Source organism: Diceros bicornis, chromosome 25 (genome assembly GCF_020826845.1).
Source record: "Diceros bicornis minor isolate mBicDic1 chromosome 25, mDicBic1.mat.cur, whole genome shotgun sequence".
Taxonomy (NCBI): Eukaryota; Metazoa; Chordata; class Mammalia; order Perissodactyla; family Rhinocerotidae; genus Diceros; species Diceros bicornis.
Window position 1 is genome coordinate 26,595,116 of NC_080764.1, and position 26,789 is coordinate 26,621,904.

General features: G+C 38.2%; 1 protein-coding gene and 1 pseudogene across 1 annotated transcript in view; both read left to right on the forward strand.

Moving 5' to 3' along the window:
• The window catches only part of NTN4 (netrin 4), a 107,752-nt gene that overhangs the window by 18,389 nt on the left and 62,574 nt on the right, over window positions 1–26,789 (forward strand). The window contains exon 3 of the mRNA XM_058568637.1: window positions 19,527–19,805. Coding sequence (XP_058424620.1) covers window positions 19,527–19,805 — 279 coding nt within the window. The remainder of the gene's footprint in view (window positions 1–19,526; window positions 19,806–26,789) is intronic.
• On the forward strand, window positions 22,137–23,542 carry LOC131421401 (aspartate aminotransferase, mitochondrial-like; annotated as a pseudogene).

A 26,789-nucleotide genomic window follows, 5' to 3' on the forward strand; every position in this document is an offset into this window, starting at 1 on the left:
GAAAATCCTTTACATCCAAATTGCTCCAATAGCAGAGGTCTTGGGTTGGGCCCTGCTTAGCTAGTCATGTCAGTCTTCCTGCTAGCTAAGCAGGAGCTGTCAATTTTGGTGTAATCTTTTTGGGGAGATCTCATTTCTTCTTAATCATAGAACATAAGGAAGTTACTTAACTGCCAAAGAAAGGGGAAGCTGGGGAAAAAGAAATGAGTCCCTACTCTCTGAGTCTCTATTTTGTATTAATAGATGACATTTTATCTATAGCTTATAATAATACTAGATTCAAGGTGGTAGTAAAAGTGTAGGAGTCCCATGTCTAGTCCATCACCAGCTTCTGGTGGTTCCGTCTCTAAGTTGGTTCTCACCTCCACTGTAACCACTTTAGTTCAAGCTTCCTCATCTCACATTCAAACCTCTCAAGTAGCCTAAACTGCTCTCTCTTTAATTTAGGGGTCTTAGATTCTTCATTTGTAAATTGAATCAATGTGAAAAATAGTAAGATAAGGCATATATAAATGTGTTTTATAAATGACTAAGTACTATATACATGCTAATTATTATTAATAATATAATTCAATTACATTATTAGTGAAGTGGACTTTTGGGCCAGTTCATCCAGTCATTCACCCATAGTGTCCACTATGTGTCTAGCACTATCCTAGGCTCTGGGGATACAGTAGTAAGCAAAAATAGACATAAAATGCATTCTAAACCCCAGGCAATTGACTTACAAATAAATTTTTAGAACACAAACCATTTGTAAGTTAGGGACTTCTCATACTAATGTTGGTCAACTGTCAATGTTTCCAAGAGCACTGAAGGTCTACATTTTTGCTTAGTGCTTTTGGACAGACATTTAGTTAGAGAACAACATCAGTCTTGGTCATTTAATAGTAGATAAAGTAAATATTAAGAAGTATATACTTTTTATTAAAGCAGTAGCCCCATCATCTTCATAGACAGGCAAAGATAGACTGGAAGGAGCTATATTTAGAGAAAAATGAACAAATCATATGTACAAAGGACAATTCATGTCTCTTCGTTCCATATTTAGTTCTCCATATCTATTGTGACTCTACAAATTCTTTTTAAACTATATTATGAATGTCAAGTACAAGATAAGGAACTAAGTTTTTAAAGATATTTTTAGATGGCAGTGTTCTTATCAAAACTGAAAAAAATGTATCCACCTACACCTTGTTGGTATTTCAGACTCAAGGAGGAATTTCCAAGTGATTCTAGTAGAGGTTGCTCTGTAGTGATCTCAGTGAGCAGAGTTAGGTTCCTGGCCCTCATCTGGATTCCCTATTTGGACTTGCCTTTATTCTTTTGATAAGGATAGAAACTCTTCATGATTTTGTATGGCAAGTTTGTTGTTAAGATTAATGGTTTTTAAAAATAATATGCTTGAAAAAGTCTCTCTCAAGTTAGTTGGGGAGTTATGACATATTTCAAAGAATATCAGTTTGCAATGCTGCAACCAGACCTCACACACACCTGTTTTCCAAGAACTTTGTAAAACACGCACCAGGCACACGTGGAAATTCACGGCCAGGAATTCATGGATGTATTATTTCTGCTCCTTCTTAGCTCTTCTTCTTTAAAAGCCCACTTGATAAAGCATTTCACTGCTTCTGGATGGTCTAGCAGGTGCTATGAGTGTAAGCAGGAGGATGTGTTACCTGTGGAGCTGGCCCCTGGAAAGGCCATTTTAATCTCCTGGTCAGTTTCCAGCCGGTCACCTTCATCAATTCAATTGCTTAGGGAGACGGGGGAACTGATTCTGTTTCATACACAGCTACTGAATGTTTAGACTGCTATTTATCTCCCCCACGCCCTACACTTTGTTATCTCAGCCTTACCTGCCAATTTGCCTGTCAGATTAGTTGGCATGTAACCAGAAATATTACTTTCTCATGAACTAAATAATACAATGACAGATTCTATGGAAATATGCAGATATATCATGGCATTCTATTCAGAGGTAGAAGTGACTCTTTCTTCCCCTTCCCCACCTCCCCAAATAATGACTATGGAACTGCAATCTTGCCTCTCTGTTTTACTGTGATGGAGAAGAGTGTTCAGGAGGCTACATAAATAATATTCTCATAGAGAACTCATTTTTTTCCTCTCATACCACTATTTCCACCCATCAAATCCATTTCTTCCTAAACAGCTATTTGAAAATACTGTAAATCTTTTAAAATCTAAATATTCCTTAGGTTACAGAAAAACCTTGAAATGCATTTGGATTAAAAAAATAAAATTGGGAAAAGGAATGTTCAGAAATAGAAGTTAGAGTTTGCTTGACATCTTAGAGGGGAAAATGTCTAGAAAATATTGTCATCAGTAGCTTATGTGTATAAATAAGACAGAGGTCATTTGCTACTCAGCCAGAGTAAATGGTCTAGAAACTATATGAAATGAGACACTGTAGATATTTTACCTGGAGAATGAAAGTGAAGTTGATGGCTGCCTTTAAATATTTGAAGGACTTCCTTATTGGAGATAAAATAGGCTTTTTGTGTGTGTGTGTGTGTGTGTGTGTGTGTGTGTGTGTGAGGAAGATTAGCCCTGAGCTAACATCCTCTTTTTGCTGAGGAAGATCGGCCCTGGGCAAACATCTTCCTCTACTTTATATGGGACGCCGCCACAGCATGGCTTGACAAGTGGTACGTCGGTCCGTGCACAGGATCTGAACCTGCGAACCCCAGGCTGCCGAAGCAGAGTGCGCGAACTTAACCGCTACGCCAGTGGGCCAGCCCCAAAATAGGCTTTTTTTTGTATAGCTCCAAGACCGGTATTAGGAGTTGCAGAAGACAGATCCTAGCTTAACACAGAGGAACTTTTTGATAATTAGAGTCATCAAAAAATGAAACAGACTGCCCAATGAGGATGTGGGATCTAGTAGAGAATGGATGGATATCAGCTATTCTAGAGGAACTTCCTACATTGAGAAAGTTGGGTTAAATGGCTTTATGTTCTCTTCTGATTTTTAAAAATATTTTGAGCTGTTTTCCAACACCACTTTGACAGAGCTCAATTTTCAAGAATTAGAGGACCACTGAAATCCTATGCATTATTACTTTTCTTTTTCAGTTTTGTATCTAGAATACCTAGCACAGTGCCTGCTACACAGTATCTCCTCAATAAATAATGGTTGAATTAATAAATAAATGATTCTTTCGTTACAAGTCTTAATGTCACGTAGGCCTGGGATTTTAGCTTATTTAATCATGGCTTTGTCATTACTTAGAAACAAAAATGACCCTGACATAAGAGACACAATTAGAATTTACATTAGCCAAGCTTGCAATCTATCCAGGTTGGACATGTCCTTTTCTTTCCTAAAGTATAAGAAAGAAACATTTTTAGAAACTGAAATGAGATTTAATTTGTTTCTCCTTGGAGGTCAGAATTTCTATTGCAGGCCTTCTTGCTCTGTAAGCCTGATGGCTTAAACACCCTGAAAATTCTGTACTTTCAGCTCTTCTCTGTATAACCTCTACTCCGGAGTAGAAGGAAATATAAACTAATTTTATAGTACTTACTGTTTTCTATCTTTATGAATCATATAAATTAGGCCACCAGTCTTTCAGTTGAACTGACTTTACTTCACTACATATAAGTCAAAGTAGAGAAAATATCTACTTTTAAACCAGTTACTGGCTTTTGTTTCTGTAAGTCTCTCCTTTAATTCAGCTTTCACATCTCTTCCTTAATTCATCTCTTGCAACTAATCCTTATATGTCAGACTGGAACTTAATGGGAAAAGGTATATGAGATTCATCTAGACTGGGAAAACTTTTCACAATGGTGATTAACACCTATCTTCAAGGTCTCCGACAAGTGAAGGACAGAGTGGCCCTGTGCTGTCTAGTACAACCATAATAGCAAATATTTGTCTGTGGTTTAGGGAAAGTTGGGAGGTCCCTTTGAAGTCTATTTGTTTGGTAGCCAGGATCTCCCCACCAGGGTAATGGTGTTTAAAGTTTGATATATTTTTTAAAAACCTTACTCAGAACATTTTCGTTGCTCCTGATTAAGTCTCCTGAATGAAAAGTTGAAAGTACATTCTAGTTTAAGTTTGCGTTATGGAAATCCCCCAATAGGCACACATGTTCAACAAGAAAGCTAGTTTTAAAGTCAAACTAATTGCTGAGTATGGTTTTCTGTGGCACCCAGTCAGGGAAAGTGTTTATTTTTAACTTTATATATATGCATTTTTATGTGGAAAATTAATTGAGGGGATAAACAGAGGGGAATAAAACCATTTTAAAGCCTTTAATGTGAAAAAATGGCTAAAACCTTTTGCCACGATTGATAATTTTCCTTGGTCTTGTTAGGTTTGTTAAGAGTTGTCTTACTCTTAAACAGGGGGATAAAAGAAAAGAACTATGTGTTTGTAGAAATGTAGATCTAGTTAGGTAGACATAGAATTCTTCTGGCGTTTGCAACTGAGTGTTCATGGTTTATCTTTTTTCTAATGCAACTAGCTTTCATAAGTAAATTGGATGACTCTTTTAGTGCACTTCATTTAAAGGAATATCTTTATTGTCCTGCTGCATGAAAATTCACTTTTACTATATGCATAATTTTACATTCTGTATTGAAGTACCTTGATATTACAATTAAGTGACTGAGGCGTAGAATAGTGTACATAGCTTTGTTCTGATCATGTTGAATGACAGTGGGGCCAAAGTGAAATCCTAGGAACTTTTCATTCAATAAGTGAAATATCAACCCAGAACTGTTGTAATTTCATCTACTTTGAGAAAAAGAAAAAAAAAAGAATATCTGCAACACTACAATTTCTGCTATTAAATACCGAGTTTGCCTCTAAATACAACAAATTATATAAAAAGCAATTTCATTTGCAAGTTTCGTTTGCTCAAGGGAAAAATCTCAAGTAGAATCCTCTACCCTGTAGGTAGGAAGGGGAGGTGGAGTAGGGAAGGAATAAGAAAGAAAAAATAATTACATTGAGGTATTCAAACTGATCTCCTTAAAATCAGATAGGTTTTTCCTTTTATCTCACTTCTGACACTCCAAAAGTTGCAACATCTTAAGTTATAAATTTGAAATGGGATTTCTGCTTCTGCTTGTGAAGCATTAACTGCTATAGGAATTACCCTCCTACATTAAAAAATGAGAAAATCATAAAAAAAATATGTGATACAATTGTTTTCAGACATTGAACCACAGGCAGCACAAGTCTGATCTCCAAGAGAGAAGAAACAAACATGGCAAGCCCTGTGACCGCCCGGCTTAGATGCCACGTGTCTAAGCCGCAGCATGGGAGGAGGAACCCAGAGTCCATGGTTTCATTGAGTTGGGGAAACAGAGGTCAATGCTCAAGGAGGCCAAGGCAGCCAGAATTTGTGGGGCAGAATACTGGAGAATAGGGAGCTGCATAAAGAGAGAAGGCCAGAGATCTATACATAGTTCTCCTTATATCTTTGGCTGAATACTGAGCTGCACATATGAGTTAAAACTCTACAAGAGTGGAGAGAGAACCCCCAGAAAGTAGTAGCTAGATGAACAATTCCTAGTATTCCCATAAGGCTGGGAATACTCCATGTTCCTACCATCCAAAGTGGAAAGCCCTCATAATTCAAGCATTGGGTAGAGTCTTCAGAAGGGTCCTCAGATGGCCTTGGTTGTGGGGTTAAATTAGCCCTAGAATAAACACTAGACTGGATTCACCCTAACAAAAATTAAAAATGACCTTCAAAAAGTTTAAACTGACCCCAAGTAAATTAACTGCATGTCAGAACGGAGTTTAACCCTTCTTAGAGAAATGTATCAAAATCCAGCAACTAAGAGCATAAAATTCACAATGTCTAATGTTCATTCAAAAATTAACAGGCATGAAAATATGATTCCTGATCAGAAAAAAAAATCCATTAATAGAAACACACCCAGAAATGACATAGCTGGTAGAATTAGCAGACAAGGGCCTTAAAACAGCTATCATAAATATACTCAATATGTTCATGAAAACACAAACATATTGAAGACAGAAATGGAAGATATAAAGCATCCAAATAGAATTTCTAAAGATTAAAAATGCAATATATGAAATGAAAATATACTGCAAGGGATTAATAGCAAATTAGATAGTGCAGAAGAAGAGATTGGTGAACTTGAGAGCATAACAAGAGCAATTGTAAATTAAGGAAGCATACAAAGAAAAGAGATGTGAATAAAAAGAGCATCAGTGAACTGTGGGACAATATTAAATGGTCTAATGTTCATGTAATTGGAGTCTAACAGAAGAATTAGAGAACCAAAAAAAAAAATATTTGAAGGAATAATTGGTAAAATTTTTCCAAACTTGATGGAACCTATAAATCCACAGATCTAAGAAGCTCAATAAACCTCTAGCAAAATAAGCATAAAGAAAACCATACCAAATGAAGTTGCAAAGGTGATCCAATGAAGAAAGGATAGTCTTTTTAACAAATTGTGCTGGAATAATTGGACATCCATATGCAAAAAAAAAAACCCAACAACCTCAACATTTAGTTCACACCATATAGAAAAATTAACTTGAAGTGAACTATAGACCTAAATGTAAGAGCTAAAACTATAAAACTTGTAGGAGAAAATATTTATGACCTTAAGTTAGACAAAACTTTCTTACATGGGACATAAAAAGCATAAACCATAAAAGGAAAGTATTGATAAACTGAATTTCATAAAAATTAAAAACTTGCTTTTAAGACACTGTTAAGAAAATGAAAAGACAAGCCACAGATGGGGAGAAAATATTTTCAAATCATATATCTGAATATATATTTATATATCAGAATTTATAAAGCACTCATAACTCAACAAGAAGAAAAACAACAAGAACAAAAAATGGGTAAAAGATTTGAACAAACATTTCACCAAAGAAGATGTATGTCAAATAAACACATGAAAAGATGCTCAACACCGTTAGTCAACAGGGAAATGAACATTAAAACCACAATGAGATAATGCTCACATTCACTGTTAAGACTAAAATTAAGAAGACTGACAATACCAAGTGTTGGTGAAGATGTGTAACAACTAAAACTTTCATCATACATTGCTAGTAGAAGTGCAAAATAGTACAACTGCTTTAGAAAACAGTTTTGCAGTTCCTCATAAAGTTAAACATGCTCTTATCATACCACCTAGCAATTCCTCTCCTAAGTCCCCATGAAAAATCACTTATGTTTTCACAGTGACTTCTATGTGAATGTCCATAGCACTTTTATTCATAACAGCCAAAATCTGTAAACAATCCAAATGTCTATCAACTGATGAATGAATAACAAACTGCCAAAATTATTCAATCACTTCTTTCTTGTTTGCATTTCCTTGCTCCCTATTCTTTCTTGAAAACTTTACAAACTGTCTCTTATTCCATCTAAGCTCTCAAAAGTCTTCTGTGAGCCAGCCAAACCCTCTGATTTTTTCTCAGCCTTCTTTCTTGTCTCCTGAATTGCATTTGCCATTATTAATTACATTTTCTTTCTTTGCATTCTCATTTCCTTTGGTGTCTGTGATAATGAATTTTCATTATTTTCCTACTTTTTGAAATGATCCTTTTTTTGTATCATTTCTGTCTCGTTTCCTTCCTTCTGACCTCTAACCATGGGTGGCTCCTAAAGCTTAGCCTTTAGTTCTTAGTTTTTACTGTGATATTCATTTCTTTGCCTTTCATATATGGTTGTTCTGCCTACCCTGCCCCCACTGCCTCCACCATGGTTCAGGCTCTTCTCTTTGCCAGATATATTCTCCTGAGGGGAAACTCTGATCATTTCACCCCCCTGATCACCTGCTTAAGACCTTCAATCATTCTATAACCAAACAAAGTTAGCTGTGATGTAATAGTGATAGCACTGAACTTGAACTCCAACAGCGTGGGTTCAAATGCTAGCTCTGCCACTTACTACGTAGGTAACCTTGGACAAGTCGATTTAACATCTTCTCAGAGTTTCTGAATCTGAAAAATGGAAATGAATAATACCACACCATAGGTTTACCGTAAGGATGAAAAGAGATAAATAAAAATGAAGGCAGTTTGTAAAATAAATCATTATTAAGCATGAGCATGATCTTTCAACAAATATGTAACTCTTATATGTGCCAAGCATTGGCTATACACCAGTGGGCAAGCAGATAGGGCCTTTGCCCTCATGGAGCTCACAGTCTAGAGAGGAATAAAAGCAATTAAAATAGACATGGTAAGTTCTAAGTCTGGAAGAAATAACAGGTGCTTGAAGTAGCACATAGGAATAACATCTCATCTTGGCTTGCAGTGGAGAGGAATGGTGAAGAAAGCTTCCTGAATAAAGCGACATCTAAGATGACACCTAAAAGATAGGTATGAGTTGGCCAAGTAAGGGAGTGGAGCAGTGGGTGGCAATGGCAAAGAGGTCTGAAAAGTATTCCAGGCGGGAGGATAGCATGGGCAAAGACCAGGAAGGAAGCAAGAACATAGAGCTTTCTAGCAACAGAAAGGGGTTTGGTATGATTGGTGTGTAAAGTTTAGTACAAAGAGGGGGAGCAGGAGTTGGAAGGGATGGGCAGTGACAGCAGAGAAAGTATGCATGCAGTTTCCAGCATAGGTCAGGCAAACAGAAGGTATCCATGATCCAAGATGAAGTGGAGGGTATTCCAAACTGTGGGCCAAGCTTGGTGATAGGAAAGAGAGGTGATCGGTATCAGGAAGTTACCCAGATTGACAGACAATCAGCGTCTGAGGGGACCGTCAATGAATCCTAGCCACTGGGCTGCATTCACTGATAGGGCTCAGTCCCAAAGATGGGAGATTGGCAAAAACAAGACAGGTCCTCAGGAAAAGGCTATGCACCAATCAGTTTTATTTATAAAGAACAGTGATTTTTCAAGGCGTTTCTACATCTGATACCTTTTTAGAAGTCTTCACTGCATCACCGTGAGTCAAGCAGGAACAGGTATCATTACTTTTATCAAGCGTACAGTTATTCACATCCATTAATAGAATAAAGGTGGTACAGTGAGTCCCATCCACTGTTAGGATGACAAGTGGAGGTGGGATAAATCATATATATTTTCTTTAATCCTACATTTTGAATTTAACTTTAATCCAGGAATGGCTAGCTGCAAAACAAGTATAAAGTGGGTTATAGTGGGAAAATCATTAGATTGGAGGTTAGGAAACTGAGTTCTAGTCTTATCCCTATCAGGAACCTATTGGTTGACCTTTGACGAATCACTTCAAGCACTCTGTGCCTCAGTTTCCTCTAGCTGGACTAGACCATTGATTGAGCAGGACTCTTCTGACACTCAAATCCTATGACTACAAGTACTGAGGGTAAAGGAAAAACTAGGACTCCAAATGTATTGGAGAATTTCTTATGTTTATTTTTAGCCCCAGTCTTTATTTTTATTTTGGTCTTCTGTCTTGTTTTTGTTCCTCCTTGCCGTTCTGTCATTTCCCTTCCCCCCGAAGATATTTAAGAAGCTGCTTTTTCATCGCTTTAAAACTGTAAATATGCCCTTGAAACATGCAAAGAGGCTTTTGTGTACTTACAAATCGAGGTTATTATCGTACAAGTAAGTCACTTGAGTGCACTGCATTCCTCAGCTTGCTCCATTGAGAGCTTTATTAGGTTATATTGTCCTATCTTAGAAGGACTAGTTGAGTAGATAAGACTCTCCCACTTTAAAAGGTGGGCTATCTGATGAAACAGGGTGCCTAATGCTCCAGAGTATAAGCAAAAGGATTTTGGTGCTGCCAGAAAGACAGACACACTTCCCTAGGACAAGCAGGTACTCCACTTAAAGTGGCACAGTCAAGGACAAATGTTCTAAAATTAAACCAGCCAGCTGCTCTGCCGCAGACGCCCACCTGTCAATTATGCTATCTTCTCCTTGTCCAGCCTTCTCTCTCCATGAAACCAGAACTCCCACTTACCGCAACCCTTTAAAGCCTGAAACTTCTTATACTTTCCAAAAGGTTACCTATCCATGAAAGCAGAAAGCCTGTTTCAAGAACATACTAGGGTACGTACGTATACTTATCTCAAAGAATTTATGCCTTTGAGCTTTTCAACTCAAATACCTAAAGCTTCAACTTAATGGTGCCAGGAACTGGCTTCAGAACTCAACTGACATCAAACCTTCCTTGTTAGTGAGGTGACAATACAAAACTAGCATGAATCCCACTAAATTTTAGGGACTTAAAAAGTATGAGAGTTTTCAGTTTTGAGATAGCTTGATAAACAGAAATGGAGACAAATATATCAGTTTCTATGTTTAGGTCTTAGGTGTGTCATCAACCTAACAATAAACAAAACAGTTGTCAATGTGTAGTAACAAGGTTCAACTGAATTAAACAGATGCTATTTGTAAACAACTCATGAACAACCACATAAAAAAAAAGATGGCTTTATAATATAATTGGAAATGTTTCTCAATATAGATGTTATTCTAACCAGGCTTAAATAGAATAAGAAAGATGTGTGATTATTTTTCATATATAGAGATAGTGTTTACTGTGGAGGTGATGTGTCTTTTTATTAGATTATATTAGGTAAAAGTTCCAGGGATTTCTCTCTAAAAGTGTTTTTGTCATTCTTGCAGTTGGTATAAATTTATTACTGAAAATACATTATTCAAATTTGGCACTCAAAAAGTACTTTAATATTGATTAATATTAAATGCACTTTTTCTGTAAAGTAAAATTTTATTAGTCATGTTGGATGTAGTATAAGATTAGCATACAATTAAGATATTTTGTAAGATAAAGTTTGTTGTGAAGTTCTATGTACCTAGGATATTCTCTTATAAATAAAATGCACATTATATAAATAAAATTTTATTATATTTAAATTATTATTCTTATATCAGAAAATTAAAATAAATCTGTCTTAACATTATTCTATATTGACTCACTCCTTCAATACTTATTATCAAGAATCTATAAGACCTGGTATTAGATGAGAATACAAAGATGCATTGAAACATAGCATAAACATAAAAAATATAAAGTAGAAGATTATAATAGGTATCATAAACTATAAAGAATGCTATAGTGAGCATTTATCATCTATTAAAAAATGCAAATTACTAAAATGGAATTATTGAATAAACTTATAAAGTTTAGATGCTTATATTTTAAATTATTTTTCATATTTCTTATTTTGATATGCCTAATAAGAAAACTCATTTGTTTTTCAAGCCTTGTGATCTACTAAATGAAACTACACTTCTAGCTTTCTTATAAAACTTCCAATATGTTATTTCTATGATATTTCTATACAAAAATAAGGGCTTACTCCAGTTACAGTCTTATAAATTGTATTTCATAGCAGTTAAGCTGCCTTGGTTTTTTAGACTTCAGCTTTCAGCCAAGATGTACTAACAAGAGCCAGACTAACCCTGCTGCCTGAAACAACTGAAAAACTGGATAAAATACATTAAACAACTGTTTTCGAGTATTGGACATCAGGCAGCAGAGGATAGCAATCCCTGAGAGAGCAGAAACAAATGAGGTGAGCCCTATGATTGCCCCAGCTATTGCCGAGAGAGTTTCCAGGCTGGGGAGCAGGGAGGAGGAGCCTAATGGATTTCCTGAATTAAGGAGCTGAGAGTCTGGTAAGGCCAATGTGGCTAGAGTTTGCAGGGCAGAGTACCGGTGGAGAGAGCTGCACTGGGAGAGACTTCCAGAGACTGACAGATGGTTCCCCTTAAGTCTTCAGCTGAGTACTGATGAACACATGTGTGTAAGAAAACTATCTGAGGCCAGAGAAAGAACCAGCGTAAGGACAGAGAGAGCAAATCCTCAGAGGTCATGTGGGACCAAGAATAGTCAGCCAGAGTGGAAAACCTTGCAATTCAATTTTGTTGTGCATCAGTAGAGTAATTTGAAGGGTATCATCTCAGTAAAAGGGTAGAATTAGCCCTATACTAAAGGATGCATTGGTCCCACCTAACAAAACTTAAAAACAAGCCTCAAAAGGATAGAGCTATTTCCAAGTAACTTAACTGCATTCCCCCTAAAAAGCTCAAGAATACAAAAATATCCAGCACTCAACAACTTAAAATCCACAATGTCTTGCAGCCAATCAAGCCATGCAAAAAAGCAGAAAGATACAACCCATAAGGGGTAGAAAGATATATCAATAGAAACAGATCCAGAAATGACACAAATGATAGAATTAGTAGTCATGGACATTAAAACAGTTATTATAACTATGTTCCTTATGTTCAAGAATGTAGAGGAAAGATTGACCACGTTAAGCAGAGCATGGAAAACACAGCAAAAATCCAAATTGAACTTCCACTGTTGAAAAATAGAATATCTGAGATGAAAAATACGTTAAATGAGATTAGTAGATTAGACACTACAAAAGTGAAAATTTGTGAAGTTCAGTACATAGCAATGGAAATGATCCAGTATGAAACACAGGGAGAAAACAGACAGAAAAAGAAATAAGTAAATCAGTGATTTAAATAAATAAATCAGTGAGCTGTGGAAAAACTTCAAGTAATGTAATATATGTGAAGTTGGAATCCATGAAAGAGAGAAGGGAGAGGAGGGGAACAGACAAAAATTAAATTAAGGCTGAAATTTTTCTAAATTTGATTGTAACTATAAATCCACAGATCCAAGACATGCAACAAACCTCAGACATAAGAAACAAGAAGAAAACTACCCCAAGACACATCATAATCAAATTAACAACCAATAATACAGAGAAAACCTTAAAAGCAGCCAGAGAAAAAAACAAGACATTATAGTAGAACAAATATAAGAATGACAGTTTTTTGACAGAAACAATGCAAGCCAAAAGACAGTGGGACAGAATCCTGAAAGTACTGACAGAAAAAAAATTTTCAACCTAGAATTCTATACCCAGCAAAAGTATCTTTCAAAAATGAAGATGAAATAAAGACTTTTTCAGATATAGAAAAGCAAAAAAAACTGTTCATCACCAGCAAACCTGCGTTACAGGAAATTTTAAAAGAAGTCCTTCAGGCAGAAGAAAAATGATACCAGATGGATATCTGGATCTACACAAAGGAATGAAGATCATCAAAAAGGGAAAATAGGTGGATACATGTAAAATACTTTTTTTGTTATTTTTTAAATCTATTTAAAAGACAATTGACTTTTTAGAGCAAAAATATTAACAATGTGTTGTGGAGTTTATAATATATGTAGAAGTCAAATGCATGACAAAAAAGCACAAACGTTGAGAGGAGGAAATGGGGGTAGACTGTTGTAAGTTTCTTCTACTATATACTATATGTGAAGTGGTAGATGTTACTTAAAGATAGATGTGTTAAGTTAAAGATGTATACTATAAACCCTAAGGCAAGTACTATGTTTTTAAAAAAGAGTTATAACTAATAAACAAAAAAGGAAATAAAAGAGACACTAAAATATGCAATCCAGCAGAAGACGGAAAAAGAAGAGGAATAGAATATAAACAAAAAGCAAGATGGTAGATTTAAACACAACCATATCAACAATCACATTACATGTAAAAGGTCTAAACACTTCAATTAAAGGCATACATTATCAGATTGGATAAAAAATTTTAAAAGATTTGACTATACTGCCTATAAGAAATCCATGTAGGTCTCAAATCAATGATCAATGGTTCCATTTTAACGAACTTGTAAAAGAAGATAAAATTAAACCCAAAGTAAGCAGAAGAAGGTAAATAATAAAGATAGAAGCAAAAATGAAGTAGAAAAACAATAGAGAAAATCATTAAAACCAAAAGCTGCTTTTTTGAAAGCATGAAGATGTCTAGGATTTCAAAAACCATTGAAGAACAATTGCAGTCATGATCCTGAAGCTTCCATTTTTGGTAAATACAAAAACTAGACCAGAAACCATGGAAAAGATCTAATATTTGTATATGTATGGGGGCTTGCTCATGCCTGCCTGATCCGTTTTCTTAAGAATGTGAAAGATCTGTGTGCTACTGAAAAGAAGGAATCCATAAAGCCATTTGAAATGTATTATGTAATTTTACATAGGTATTTATACATATATATGTGTGTTCATATACTTCTCAGCAAGAGCGCAGAACTTGTGGTGAAAACATCTTGCTTTCTTTATTCTTCTAAACTCTATTCCCTATTTGGCTTCTCCTTTCTAAAAATGCTGTTTGGAGAAAGTTTATTTATTCAACATAATTATCAAATGCTGCAATATGCCAGAGACTGTGGAACATGCTGGGGGACACAGCTGTTAGGCAGACAAGATCCCTGCCGGCTGAGCAGAGTCTACTGTGAGATACAGACAAGTAAATAGGCAATCACAATGAAAAGTGCTGTCATGGAGAGAACAGTGCCAGGGGAATCCACAGGATGGGTAATTAACTTGGACCTGAAATAGTCCTCAAGCTAGCAGCTAAAAAGAATTTTTTTAAATGTGGTAACCAAGTTTCTTGCATTATTATGATTCAACATAGGCAATAAAATTTAGGTATGGAGCAATATGTCAAGTATGAGTTTGATACTGAAAGAATTCTTTGACTATTATGTACCTAATATTTACTCTGCTTCTTATTCTGTTCACACTGTGTTAATACTCTGTTGAAATTTTCATCTCAATCAGAGTATAAACAAGACATGTAGAATGCTATTTTTAGTAATTCTCAGCATTATTGAGAGTTTTTCATAAGTATTCTAGAAAAAGAAGAACATATAGGTGGTTCTAACCTGTTCAGAACTTTTTAAGGATCTCTTTGTTATTCTAGGGCATAAGAAATGGTAGAACTTAAGCCAAGAATGCAGATCCTTAGGCAAAGTTTCAGGGATTCCAGGCTTAGAGAAGTGAGGCAAGAGCAGAGAAATGTGAAGATTCCAAAGATTAGGTAGGAAAGGGTCCATGACTCATTCAGAAGCTCAGGTGTGTTTTAAAATTATGCATTTCCTTTAACCCATTAATTTCACATTTGGAAATGTATCTTTAGGATATTATTATAAACTTTCACATTTTAGCTACAAGATTGTTCATTGTAGTGGGTTATATTGAAAAGTTAGAAACAACCTAGGTGCCTAACAATAGTAGCCTGGCTAAATAAATTGTCATATCCACACAGTGGAATTCTAACCAGGTTTTTAAATTATGTAGCAGTGTTTCTCAAACTTTGCTGTGCATCAGAATCACCATCAGATTGCTGGGGCCCACCTCCAGAGCTTCTGATTCAGTCAGCCTAGTATAGGCCCCAAGAATTTGGATTTCTAACAAGTTCCCAGGTTGATACTGATGCTGCTGGTCTGGGGGCCACACTTTGAGAACCACTAATGTAGATCTAATTTTATTGACTTGGAAAAATATTCACAAGGTATCGTTAAGTCGAAACAAAGCTGTTGACATTATATTTTATATGTATACATACAGAAGTTTAGATGGAAAAATATTGAGTTGGTATCCCTGGTTGTCTTCGGAGTGGATCACATTGTAGATTCTTATTGTCTTCTACATTTTGAGTGACAGATTTTTCTGTAACAAGCATAGTATTCATCACAAAAACATAATCAAATTTCTTAATTTAGAAAATAAGATCATGAGGCCAGCCCCATGGCCTAGTGGTTAAGTTCAGCGCGCTGTGCTTCGGCAGCCTAGGTTTGGTTCCCGGGCACAGACCTACACCACTTGGCGGCAGCCATGCTGTGGTGGCGACCCACATACAAAATAGAGGAAGATTGGCACAGATGTTAGCTCAGGGTGAATCTTCCTCAAGCAAAAAGAGGATGATTGGCAACAGATGTTAGTTCAGGGTGAATATTCCACAGCAATAATAATAATAATAATAATAATAATAATATCATGAAGTCCTGGCCAATAGCACTAACAAGCTGGAAATATCAAAGTAGCCTTGGTCCTAGTGACCCTCTGGCTGTGTGTGTGTGTGTGTGTGTGTGTGTGTGTGTGTGTGTGTGTGAGGGAGATCAGCCCTGAGCTAACATCCATGCTAATCCTCCTCTTTTTGCTGAGGAAGACCGACCCTGAGCTAACATCTATTGCCAATCCTCTTCCTTTTTTTCCCTTTTTCTCCCCAAAGCCCCAGTAGACAGTTGTATGTCATAGTTGCACATCCTTCTAGTTGCTGTATGTGAGACGCCGCCTCAGCATGGCCGGGCAAGCGGTGTGTCAGTGCGTGCCCGGGATCCAAACCCAGGCCACCAGTAGCGGACTGTGCACACTTAACTGCTAAGCCTCCCGGCTGGCCCCCCTGGCTTTTTAACTATGTTTTGTTAGGAGTGTATATTCAGAAGCAATCACAGACACAGGCACAGTGATGGGCCCATAGATACATCGTGATCCTGACAGAGATTAAAACAGAAGAGGCTGATATTATATGGAGGGCTTCTACACTTTTTCTTACTTCATTTTAGTAGTGCCATACAGGCTTCTTCTGGTAATATTTGAAGAAAAACTGAGTGGGACCCAAAGGGCGACCTGCCAGAAGTTTGAAGCATCTGGATTGGCGCGCTCTTTGTTTCCTGACGCAGGGTAGATCCATTTCCCAGGGTATCAGATTAAGGCGTCTCCTTTCTGGAAAAAAGATTTCATGGTTTAAATTCCCGTTCACTTTTGTGTCTGTGGCACTCTGCTGTCTCCTTTCCAGCTTGCAGCCTCAGGGGTCATGATGTCCCTTCCCTGCTGATATCAGCGTGCCAACTGTGGTGTCGTGCACACCAAGCACAGAGCTGCCATTCAGCTGCCATTCTGGGTTCAGGAAGCAAAAGAGCTTCTAAGTTCCTACAAACCTTGACAGATCTTCCTCTAGCCTTGAGCGCGCTGAACAGTTCTGAGGGGGAGGTGGGAAGGAGAGGGAACTAGGGTAAATGTCAAGGGTGACTACGTGACAGGAACAGTGAGAGCAGTTGCCACCAATGTTCAGGAAGAGGAAGTGTGGGCGACAATGTAGAGAAGTACACTGTAGACTTTTCAGTGGAAAACTTATTTAGTTAGCACTGGTTGCCCTTTTCCATGTCCTTGCATTACTGTGATTGATAAACTAGGAGGTAGCCACATCACTTATCTTATTTAGAGCAAGAGTTCTTCACGAATGTCTAGTAGAATGCCAGTGCTTGGGGTGTCATATTGAAAATAAATCTCACAATGGATTCAATGTTTTTTATTTTTTTAATGGTTCATAAATATAAAATTATGTTCTGATTTAGGCTATTGTTAAAAGAAAGAGGCATTACTTCTATATTGACTTTCCAATAGGTGGCGTATTATTTGTTGGAAAATTTTATTCCATAATATGTTGCTTTCCACCAACTTTACATGTGAATAAATGGGGCAGAATATTGTTTGAGTTTAAGATACAACTTCTTCTAAGTTTTGCAAGTCCAAAAATAGCTAGAAATGCAGAAATAACTAGAAATACTAGTTAATTATTCAGTCATTTATAACTGTTGTTATAATACAAGTTCTTATCTCTCACCTTCTGGTACTATAACGTGAATTTAGTATGTGAATCTATTTAGGACCCTATAAAACAAAGTTAAGTTATTTGAAATCTTCACCTATTATTTGAATGCCAAAAATAATGTTCTAATTAATCAATTAACTTACCAAAAATGTATTGAATACCCACTCTGTGCCAGGCACTGCACTGGGATATATCAGTGACTCCTCTCAAGAAGTTTACATTCTAGACTGGGAAGACTAGTAAATCATTAAACAACTACAAATCTAGTGTGTCAAGTGGTAATAAGCACTAAGAACAAAAATAAGGCAGGGCCCTTATAAGGACTTCGTATTTTATTGAGAGAAATGGAGGTCTTTGGGTGGGGATGGATTTAAGCAAGGGAGTGACATGATCCAACTTCTGTTTATAGAGCATCAGTCTGGCTGCTGGATGGAGAATGGGCTGTAGAAGGCCAAGTGTCCATTGAATTATCACACCCTCCCCAAAGTCATATTTTACTGAGGACCCTTAGACCTGGAGATGTGAACCTCTATCGCTGATTCTTACCTTTTCATACTTCTGGTATAAAATTGATTTCTAAAATGAAATTTTTATATCCAAAGTATTCCTTAACGAAATTTTTTTCTGGAAAGTTACTTTTAGATACATTCTCTCTAAAGGGAATTCATCCAAAACCTACTTTTTAATAATTACTTTACTTTCATACTACTTGGTTATCAAAATATTTGTTTTTTTGTAAATAGAGTTTTAAAATATCTTTAAAAAGATAAAAGACTTCATTTTTCAGGGGAGCTTTGTGTCTCTTATTGTATAAATTAATGAGGTTGCTTGAGGTTTTGTTCTTTTTTTTTTTAAACCTGCATAAGGTATAACAGTGTTGGCCTCATTATAATATTGTTTCGTGTTATAATATATTTTGGAATTCTTTTCTTATATTCCTTGGTTTCCACTGGCAGTGATTTTCTCTTCCACCAACCTCTACTTCCCTAAAGTAACAGGTCCACTAGAGAATTTTGCACCACCTGCCCCAGACCTCTTTTATTACCCCCACATAATGTATAGACTCACACACATGACCAAGTCCATCCCTTCTGAGCTTTCCACACCCTGGTTTCCTCCTCAGAACTAAAATTTTAAATTGCCTTTAGAGTCTATATAACCTACACAATAAAAACTGTCTCATTACTTAGTTATACTTTGCATTTAACCAAAAGTGCCGTTAACTAACGTGATCAGGCTCTTTACTCCCTACATTTGGGTTTAAGCGACTTTTTTTTGATTAATTTCAGAAATCAAATCTACCCTCAAAGGATTGTATATTTACAGCAGTAAGGATATTTCAAAAATGTGCCACCAGCTTGGAAGGCAGATCCAGAAAAGAAGAACCAAGCATATTTGTAGCAACAGGGCCCCCAATTAGTAACTGATTAGTCTTTCAAAGGGTCACACCTCCTTTAGAAATATAAGTGCCTGGATCTTGATTTTTGCAATCGCTTCCTAACTGGCCTTCCTGCTTCTATTCTTCACCCTTTATAATCCATTCTCCTCACAGAAGTGAGAGTTATCTTTTTTAAAAATGCAAATTAGATCATATCACTTATCTGCCTACGACCTTCCAGTGGCTTCCCGCTACAGTGAGAATAACTCCCATGGCCTTTAAAGGGTTCTGTGCAGGCTGTGTCTGCACCGGCTCTGTCCTCCTCTCCAAATGCTCTCCCCTTGTCCCCTGGACTCCAGTCACACTGGCCTTCTTGTTCTTCCTTGAATAAGTCAAGCTTCATTCCGCTTCATGGCCTTTAAACTTGCTGTTCTTTCTGCCCAGAATGCTCTTCCCCCAAGATCCTTGCATGGCTGCCTTCACCTCAAGAGTCAGTCTCTGCTGGTTACTCAATTTATATGTCTTTTCCATCCAAACAGGCAGCACATCTGTTCCTTGGAATAACAGGTCAGGTCTTCCCCAGGTGTGATCAAGGTCTAAGTACCTCTTATCACTTGCAGATATCAAAAGGTATAAATCAAACCAGGACTCTATGGGGTAAACAATTCGGGGTTTGCACACAGTCTTATACACGCGTGGTATCTCCTTTTTCTTTACAGGTTATTTTCAGAGCTTTGTCACCACCGTATGATGTGGAGAACCCGTACAGTGCCAAAGCGCAGGAGCAGCTGAAGATCACCAACCTCCGTGTGCAGCTGCTAAAACGACAGTCTTGTCCCTGTCAGAGAAACGACCTGAATGCAAAGCCGCAACATTTTACACACTATGCAATCTATGATTTCATTGTCAAGGGCAGCTGCTTCTGTAACGGCCATGCTGATCAATGCATGCCTGTTGATGGCTTCAGACCTGTCAAGGCCCCGGGAACATTCCACGTGGTATGTAAAACAAGTCCTCACCTATGAAAGACAAGTCATGAGTTCCCTTCAGCTTTGGGTGTTGCTAGTCTAAGTTCCCTTAAAGTTGGTCTATGCTTACATAGTGCTTCTTGTTTCTTCCTCTGCAGATTCACTCTTCCGACTGGTACCCATCCTATAAAGTGCCTATTAACTTATTTGTTAATCTTCAGTTTTAGAATTATAGTCAAGCATGATAACCAGATTCTTTGTAAAACATCCATGCCAGTTTTTAATACCGTGACCTTCAGATATAAAGTGTAAGGTGAGCAGTGAGAGAGGTTGGCATAATTATATTAGTGGCATTATCACACAGAAGCCAGCTTTGAGAGTAAATGGGGACCATTGTGAGTAGATTTTAAAGTGGAAAAAATAAGAACCTCAGTTTAAGGCCTTGTATCTTTCGCTATCCAGCCAATAGAATGAAAGAATAATTCTCCTCTGTGAAGAGTGGCCTGACCTCCTCTCACCCTAAGGCAGAGTTAAACTCTCCTCTAGGTTCACACATTTCCTTGTGCTTTCCTTTGAACTTTTACTCGTCTGCATCTTCCAGGAAATCACGAACTCCTGAGGACATGGAGTGCGTGGTCGTTGTATCCTCAGGACCTAGTGCATTACCTGAGCCAGAAGTGGGTGTTTGGTAGGCGTTTGAATGACAGCAACATAGGATTAGAGAGATGATGAAAAATTACTGCCTTGTTTGTCCTCATGTGACCTTCTTCCAAAAAAGATATACAGTGGCTCAGACAGCAAGCCCCTTGTGGGGACGCATCCAGAGCTACGGATGGGATTAGGTAAAGAGAAGGCAAGAGGGAGAGCACTCCAATTCTTTAATTTTATATTTTGTTCTGACACTTCTGATCAAAGCAAAATAAAAAGATAAATAACATTCAAAAGGCCCCAGAGTATCCTTCCTTCATTACCTAGAGAGTAGACTTTCACATTTGTCTTCTTTCTCCCAGCCCCGATATAGGATAGGGCCACGAGGGACCATAAGCCCGTTAGCCAGCAGGACAGTCTGTGTTGGCTGGGCTGAGTCGCTGGGGTGCAGGGCAGCATTGGGGTAACTAAAATGACTAGGACAGTGGCCGGGGAGTAACAAAAATTGAAACAATGCTGTTACTTCTAGAAGTGAATCTGGGGCTCTCGAGTCAAAGAAGATGCAACAATCATTCAACAAACACTAGTTTCCAAACACTAATGGGTCTTTGAACTAATATTGCTTCAAATAAAGGATGAGATCATTTGGTGTGTGTAAGTTAGTTGGGTTCAGGTATGATCCAAATAGAAAATAACCCAGATATTCTAGAGACGTGTCAACCTACTGGACTGTAAACTGGAAAGTTTTTGTGAGGTAGAGTGCTAGTAAATTTTTGTCATTATATTTAAGTGAATTAGTGAAAGGAGAACCTGTAGGCTGCAATGGACTGAATGGTTGTGTCACCCCAAAATTCGTATGTTGAAACCCTAAACCCAGTGTGACAGTATGCGAAGGTGGGGCCTTTGGAAGATAATTAGGTCATGAGAGTGGAGCCCTCATGAATGGGATTGGTAGCCTTAAAAGAAGAGGCCAGAGAACTAGCTAGCTCTCTTTCCGCCATGGGAGGACACAGTGAGAAATTAGCAGTCTGCAACCTGGAAGATAGCCCTCACCAGGACCTGACCATGCTGGCACCCTGATCTTAGACTTCCAGCCTACAGAACTGTGAGAAGTACATTTCTGTTGTTTATAAGCCACCCAGTCTATGGTACTTCGTTATAGAGGCCCGAACTGACTAAGATGCTGGCCTTCAGTTTCCTCAACTGTCTCTTATAATCCTGGCCCTATAGAATCACTTCAGGGTCAAGTCCTGAGCAAAAGGACAGACAGAAGCCTAGACAGCCCCATAACATGGCCCAGAGTAGGCCGTATTTGTGGGGTGAATGACCTGTGAGAAAACCTGAATGGCTCTGATCAACCAAACTGAATTACCAGAGTTCTCAATAGCTTTACGCAACGTTTATCAGTATACATTTAAAAGCCAATAGTTTTTTTTTTTTTAGTAAGTCCTCTGAATGCAAGCTGACAAAGAGTAAGCAACACTTTCTAAGGCTGAAGTGAAAATTCTAGAAGTTTCTATTAGTCCTGCTAAATTCAACAAGGGATAATTATCCCAAGTTACGAGACTTTTGCAAAAGTCTTCAAATACAACAATTCTGTACAATCTTCTGCCTGCAAGAAAACTGTCAATCTATAAGCCCGAGCCTCCATGTCTGCACCTGCTGACCCTCTTCTCCATCCTGCCACTACCCGCTGTACTTTTGCCACCCACCATGGCCTTACTGTGCTCTGGCCGCATCCTGTCTGGGGTCCTGCTGCCTTCTACCCAGGCCTCACCACCGCAGCCTCTGCCAGAGCCGTCCCGGTGGGCCTTTGTGGAGATGGGGCCCCCAGATCCCATCCGAGGAGTCACAGAAGCCTATAAGAGAAACGCCAACAGCAAAAAGATGAATCTAGGAGGTGGTGCCTCCTGGGATGATAATGGAAAGCCTTATATGCTCCCTAGCTTCTGGAAGGCACAGGCCCAGATTGCTGCAAAAATAATAATAATAATAATGGACAAAGAATACTTGCCCGTTGCGGGACTGGCTGAATTTTCTAAGGCATCTGCAGAATTAGCCCTGGGTGAGAACAGCAAAGTGTTGAAAAGTGACCAGTATGTCACTGTGCAGACCATTTCTGGAACTGAGGCCCTAAGGATCAGAGGTAGTTTTCTGCAAAGATTTTTAAAGTTGAGACGAGATGTCTTTCTGCTCACACATCCTGGGAAAATCACACACCCATCTTTAGTGACGCTGGATGCGGCTACATGGCTATTGATACTATGACCCCAAGACTTGTAGCTTTGACTTCACAGGTGCTATAGAGGACATTTGAAAAATACCAGAGTAGGGGCCAGCCTGGTGGCGCAGCAGTTAAGTGCGCGCGCTCTGCTTCAGTGGCCAGGGGTTCTCAGGTTCGGATCCCAGCATGCACCGATGCACCACTTGTCAAGCCATGTGGCGGTGTCCCATATCAAGTAGAGGAAGATGGGCATGGATGTTAGCCCAGGGCCAATCTTCCTCAGCAAAAAGAGGAGGATTGGCATCAAATGTTATCTCAGGGCTAGTCTTCCTCACAAAAAATTAAAAAAAAAAAATGCTGGAGTAAAGTGTTTTTCTCCTGCATGCCCGTGTCCACAATCCCACAGGAGTGGACCCTCATCCTGAGCAGTAGAAGGAAATAGGAACAGAAGTGAGGAAAAAGAATCTCTTTTCATTCTTTGACATGGCCTACCAAGACTTTGCCAGTGGTGATGGTAACGAGGATGCCGGGGCTATGCGCCACTTCATTGAAGAGGGTGTTAATGTTTGTCTCTTCCAATCCTATGCCAAGAACATGGACTTATACGGTGAGTGTGTGGGAGCCTTCACTGTGGTCTGCAGAGATGCTGATGAAGCCAAAAATGTGGAGTGACAGTTGAAAATCTTGATCCATCCCATGTATTCCAATACTCCTCTCAAAGGGGCCTGGATTGCCTCAACCATTCTGACAGCTGGATTTGTGAAAACAATGGTTGCAAGAAATGAAAGTCATGGCTGACCACATCATTAGCATGAGAACTCAGCTGGTCTCCAATCCCAAGAAGGAGGGTTTCTCCCACAATGGGCAGCACATCCCTGACCAGACTGGCATGTAGAACTGGGAAAGAGGATGCTCTGGGCTTTGGTTTTAACCTTTATGAGCTTCCAGCTGGGCTCAGGCTTCACCCTTTGGAAAGACAACCTCCCTTTGCTCTAATCATGTAGACTTATTGCAGCCTGGTTTCTGTGTTACAATGAAGTTACCATGAAGTACCAGTTTTTATCAGGGAAAAAAACCTATCCACCTGTAAAGAGGATCTGCATAACCAAGTAAAGGGGCTTATATAGTAAGTGTTTTTCCATTTCAAAAGGATGTTAGAATGAGGTGTCTTCACCTCAAAGACTCTATAGGATGGAAACCTCATTTCCTTGCTAATCTCAGGCTGCTTTGAAATTGGAAGCAATTTCCTTTTAAAATAATACTAGTTTTTTGACATCTTGCTACCTAGTTTTCCTATTGATTTCTACTTCTGCAGCAGTGGTGGCAGTCCCTAGTGCTGTAACTACAGCATGAACCTAAACCAGGCAAGACCAAGTCAAACCTGGTGCTAGGGCCAGGGAAGGGGTAGGAAGCAGGCTAAGTGGCCAACACTTTGTTGGCCTCCAGGGATCCAGTTCCCTGAGAATCCTTGCTGGCTCGACTCTCTTTAAAAAAAAAAAAATGCCATACAGTTCTGTTTTCAGATTTTTCCCATCTCTAAGCTTAGGTGCATTTTATTTTTATGTATATTTTTTTCTGGATTATAAGGAGCTGGTATTAAATTCGGAAATGGTTGCCTCTGATGAAGGTGATGTTCTTATTTCTATGATTGCTTACCTGAGCAAATTGCACATTAAAAGCATAGAAGTTTTCATTTCTTTATTATTTTTTTTTGGCCTACCTGGGGAGTAGATGCCCAAAGTGAATGTTACATGGATAGCTGGTAAAATATCAAATATTAATATAATTAGGATGTGGTATAGATGGGAAATTCTTGAGAAAGCTGGTGCTTTCTAGGTCCCCAGACCTCTGCTCAGTCCTACAGAAATGCTTCTCAGTTCAATTTTCCCTGCCATAATCCCTGTCCAGATTTTGCAGAGACTTTCTGTTGTCATGAAGGAGGCAATCACTTGGGATCATGTTGATACATTTATCATTGGGATAAGATCTTCCTGGAAAAAAAAAGTTAGAAAATCTCTTACAGGGTAAGCAATCCAAATATTGCATCTAATTGACATAAATAGCTAACTTAGAATGTGCACGTGTAAGAATAGCATGGGCATAGGAAAATATCAGTTTATGAAATGACTGATTAAAAACCAAATAGCTCTCAATTATTTTCTTGAACTACATTCAGGTGTATTTCCTAATTAAAGAGGACTATGAATGATTTCATATCACGTATAGATCATTCTCACATGCATCCAAGGCATTCTTTTAATCGACATTATAATCACCCAAAGTTTAGCCATGTTTTCCTATCTTTACTCAATAATTTCTCAACCACCTTTGACAACTCCACTTGTGAAAGAAAAAAAAGGCATAGTCTTTTTCCTCATTGAGAACATGGCCATATAGTCAGTTGTCCTCCCACGTTTGTGTATCTGTGAAGACCATTCATTATACATATATAGCTATAAGTAACTGGATTCACAAATTGTGCCTGCAGAATGGAAGGCAGCCACTTAAGAAACGCTATTCTTTTACTAGTCAGCTTGTCATAGATATGTGTATATAAATCGAACTTTCTTTAGCACTTTTCTTTATAGCAGTCATTCTCAAAGTGTGGTCCCTGAACCAACAGCATTAGCATCCCCTGGGAACTTGTTAGAATTACGAATTCTCAGGCCCTACCCCAGACCTACTGAATCAGGAACTCTAGAGATGGGGCCCAGGAAGCTGTGTTTAACAAGCCTCCAGCTGCTTCCAGTGCTTGCTAAAGTTTGAGAGCTGCTGCTTTATAGACTATGCCAATTTATCTGCAGCTAATGTAGTTGTGAAGACGAACAATTAATTAATGAAATCTGATTTTGTGGGCTAGAATTTTTGATGGCTGATGATAGAGAATTAAGGAAGTTAATGGAAATGATGCTTAGTCTGTTTCTTAAGCTAATAAGGATCATTTTCTTTCTTCGGGAGAAGGGAATAGGAAAAGGCATTTACCTTAAAACACTCCTCCTGTGGCTTTTAAAGTAGTACCACCTTTTCTATGTTGCCCTTTCTTCCCAGATCCATTTCCATTTCACCAGTTCAATTCTTCCTCATCTGTTCATTTTACTGGAAGGCAAAACAGCGCAGTGATTAAGACCCCAGCACTGGAGTCAAAGAGACCTGGATTTGACTCACCACAGCGTTTACTAGGTTACTCAGTCTCACTCAACCTCAGTTTCCTAATAAAAAGAGGATAATATCTACCCTATATCGTTATTGTGAGGATTCAAATAATCTGATAGCCAGTGCCTGGGATATAGTAGACACTCCTTACACTGCTGTTATTATATTGTATTATCGCAGCCACTGCCACTACTTCTCCCAGACATGCTTCTTCCCCAATAACTACAAAAATAAATCACAACTTATGTGCTGTTTGACACATGGTCAAGGCTAGGGGTTTTGTCACAAGGAAAACTACTTTGACTGCAGCCTGCTGGGATCCCAGAAATTATGTGAAGAGGAGATCTTAACCTTTCCCTCTTTGCAGCTGGAGAGGACTGCTGTAGTTGTCTTTTTCCTAGCCGCTGGTGATTTTACAGCTGTTGGATGATGGATGGGAATAAGAAGAAACATGGAAAGTTTCATTGTTTTACTGAAATATCATCCACTGAATAATACAGAAGCCTTAGAATACCAGGAAAATTGTTTAAATGCCTTGAGTTACACTTGTAAAGGTGAATTTTTCTTTTGTAACCAGAAATTCATTACAAAAGAGTGTCAATGTTTTGACTGATGTGTTTTAAATTTAAGAGTAAACATTGAGCCCTGTGGAACCAGATAGTGGGGTTGGAGGACAATGTTAGTTAGCTACCTAGCTGTGTAAGGCAGGTTTTGGAATCATTCATGTAGTTTCATTACAAAAGTTTTCTCGTCTGAACCTGAATGCATTTATTCATGTATTTATGTTTGCACATCTCATATGGCATGTTTTTTTTTAAATGGTTAATTTTATGTTATGTGAATTTCACTTCAGTTTTGTTTGTGTGTGTGAGGAAGATTAGCCCTGAGCTAACATCCAATGCCAATCCTCCTCTTTTTGCTGAGGAAGATTGGCCCTGGGCTAACATCCGTGCCCATCTTCCTCTACTTTATATGGGACACCGCCACAG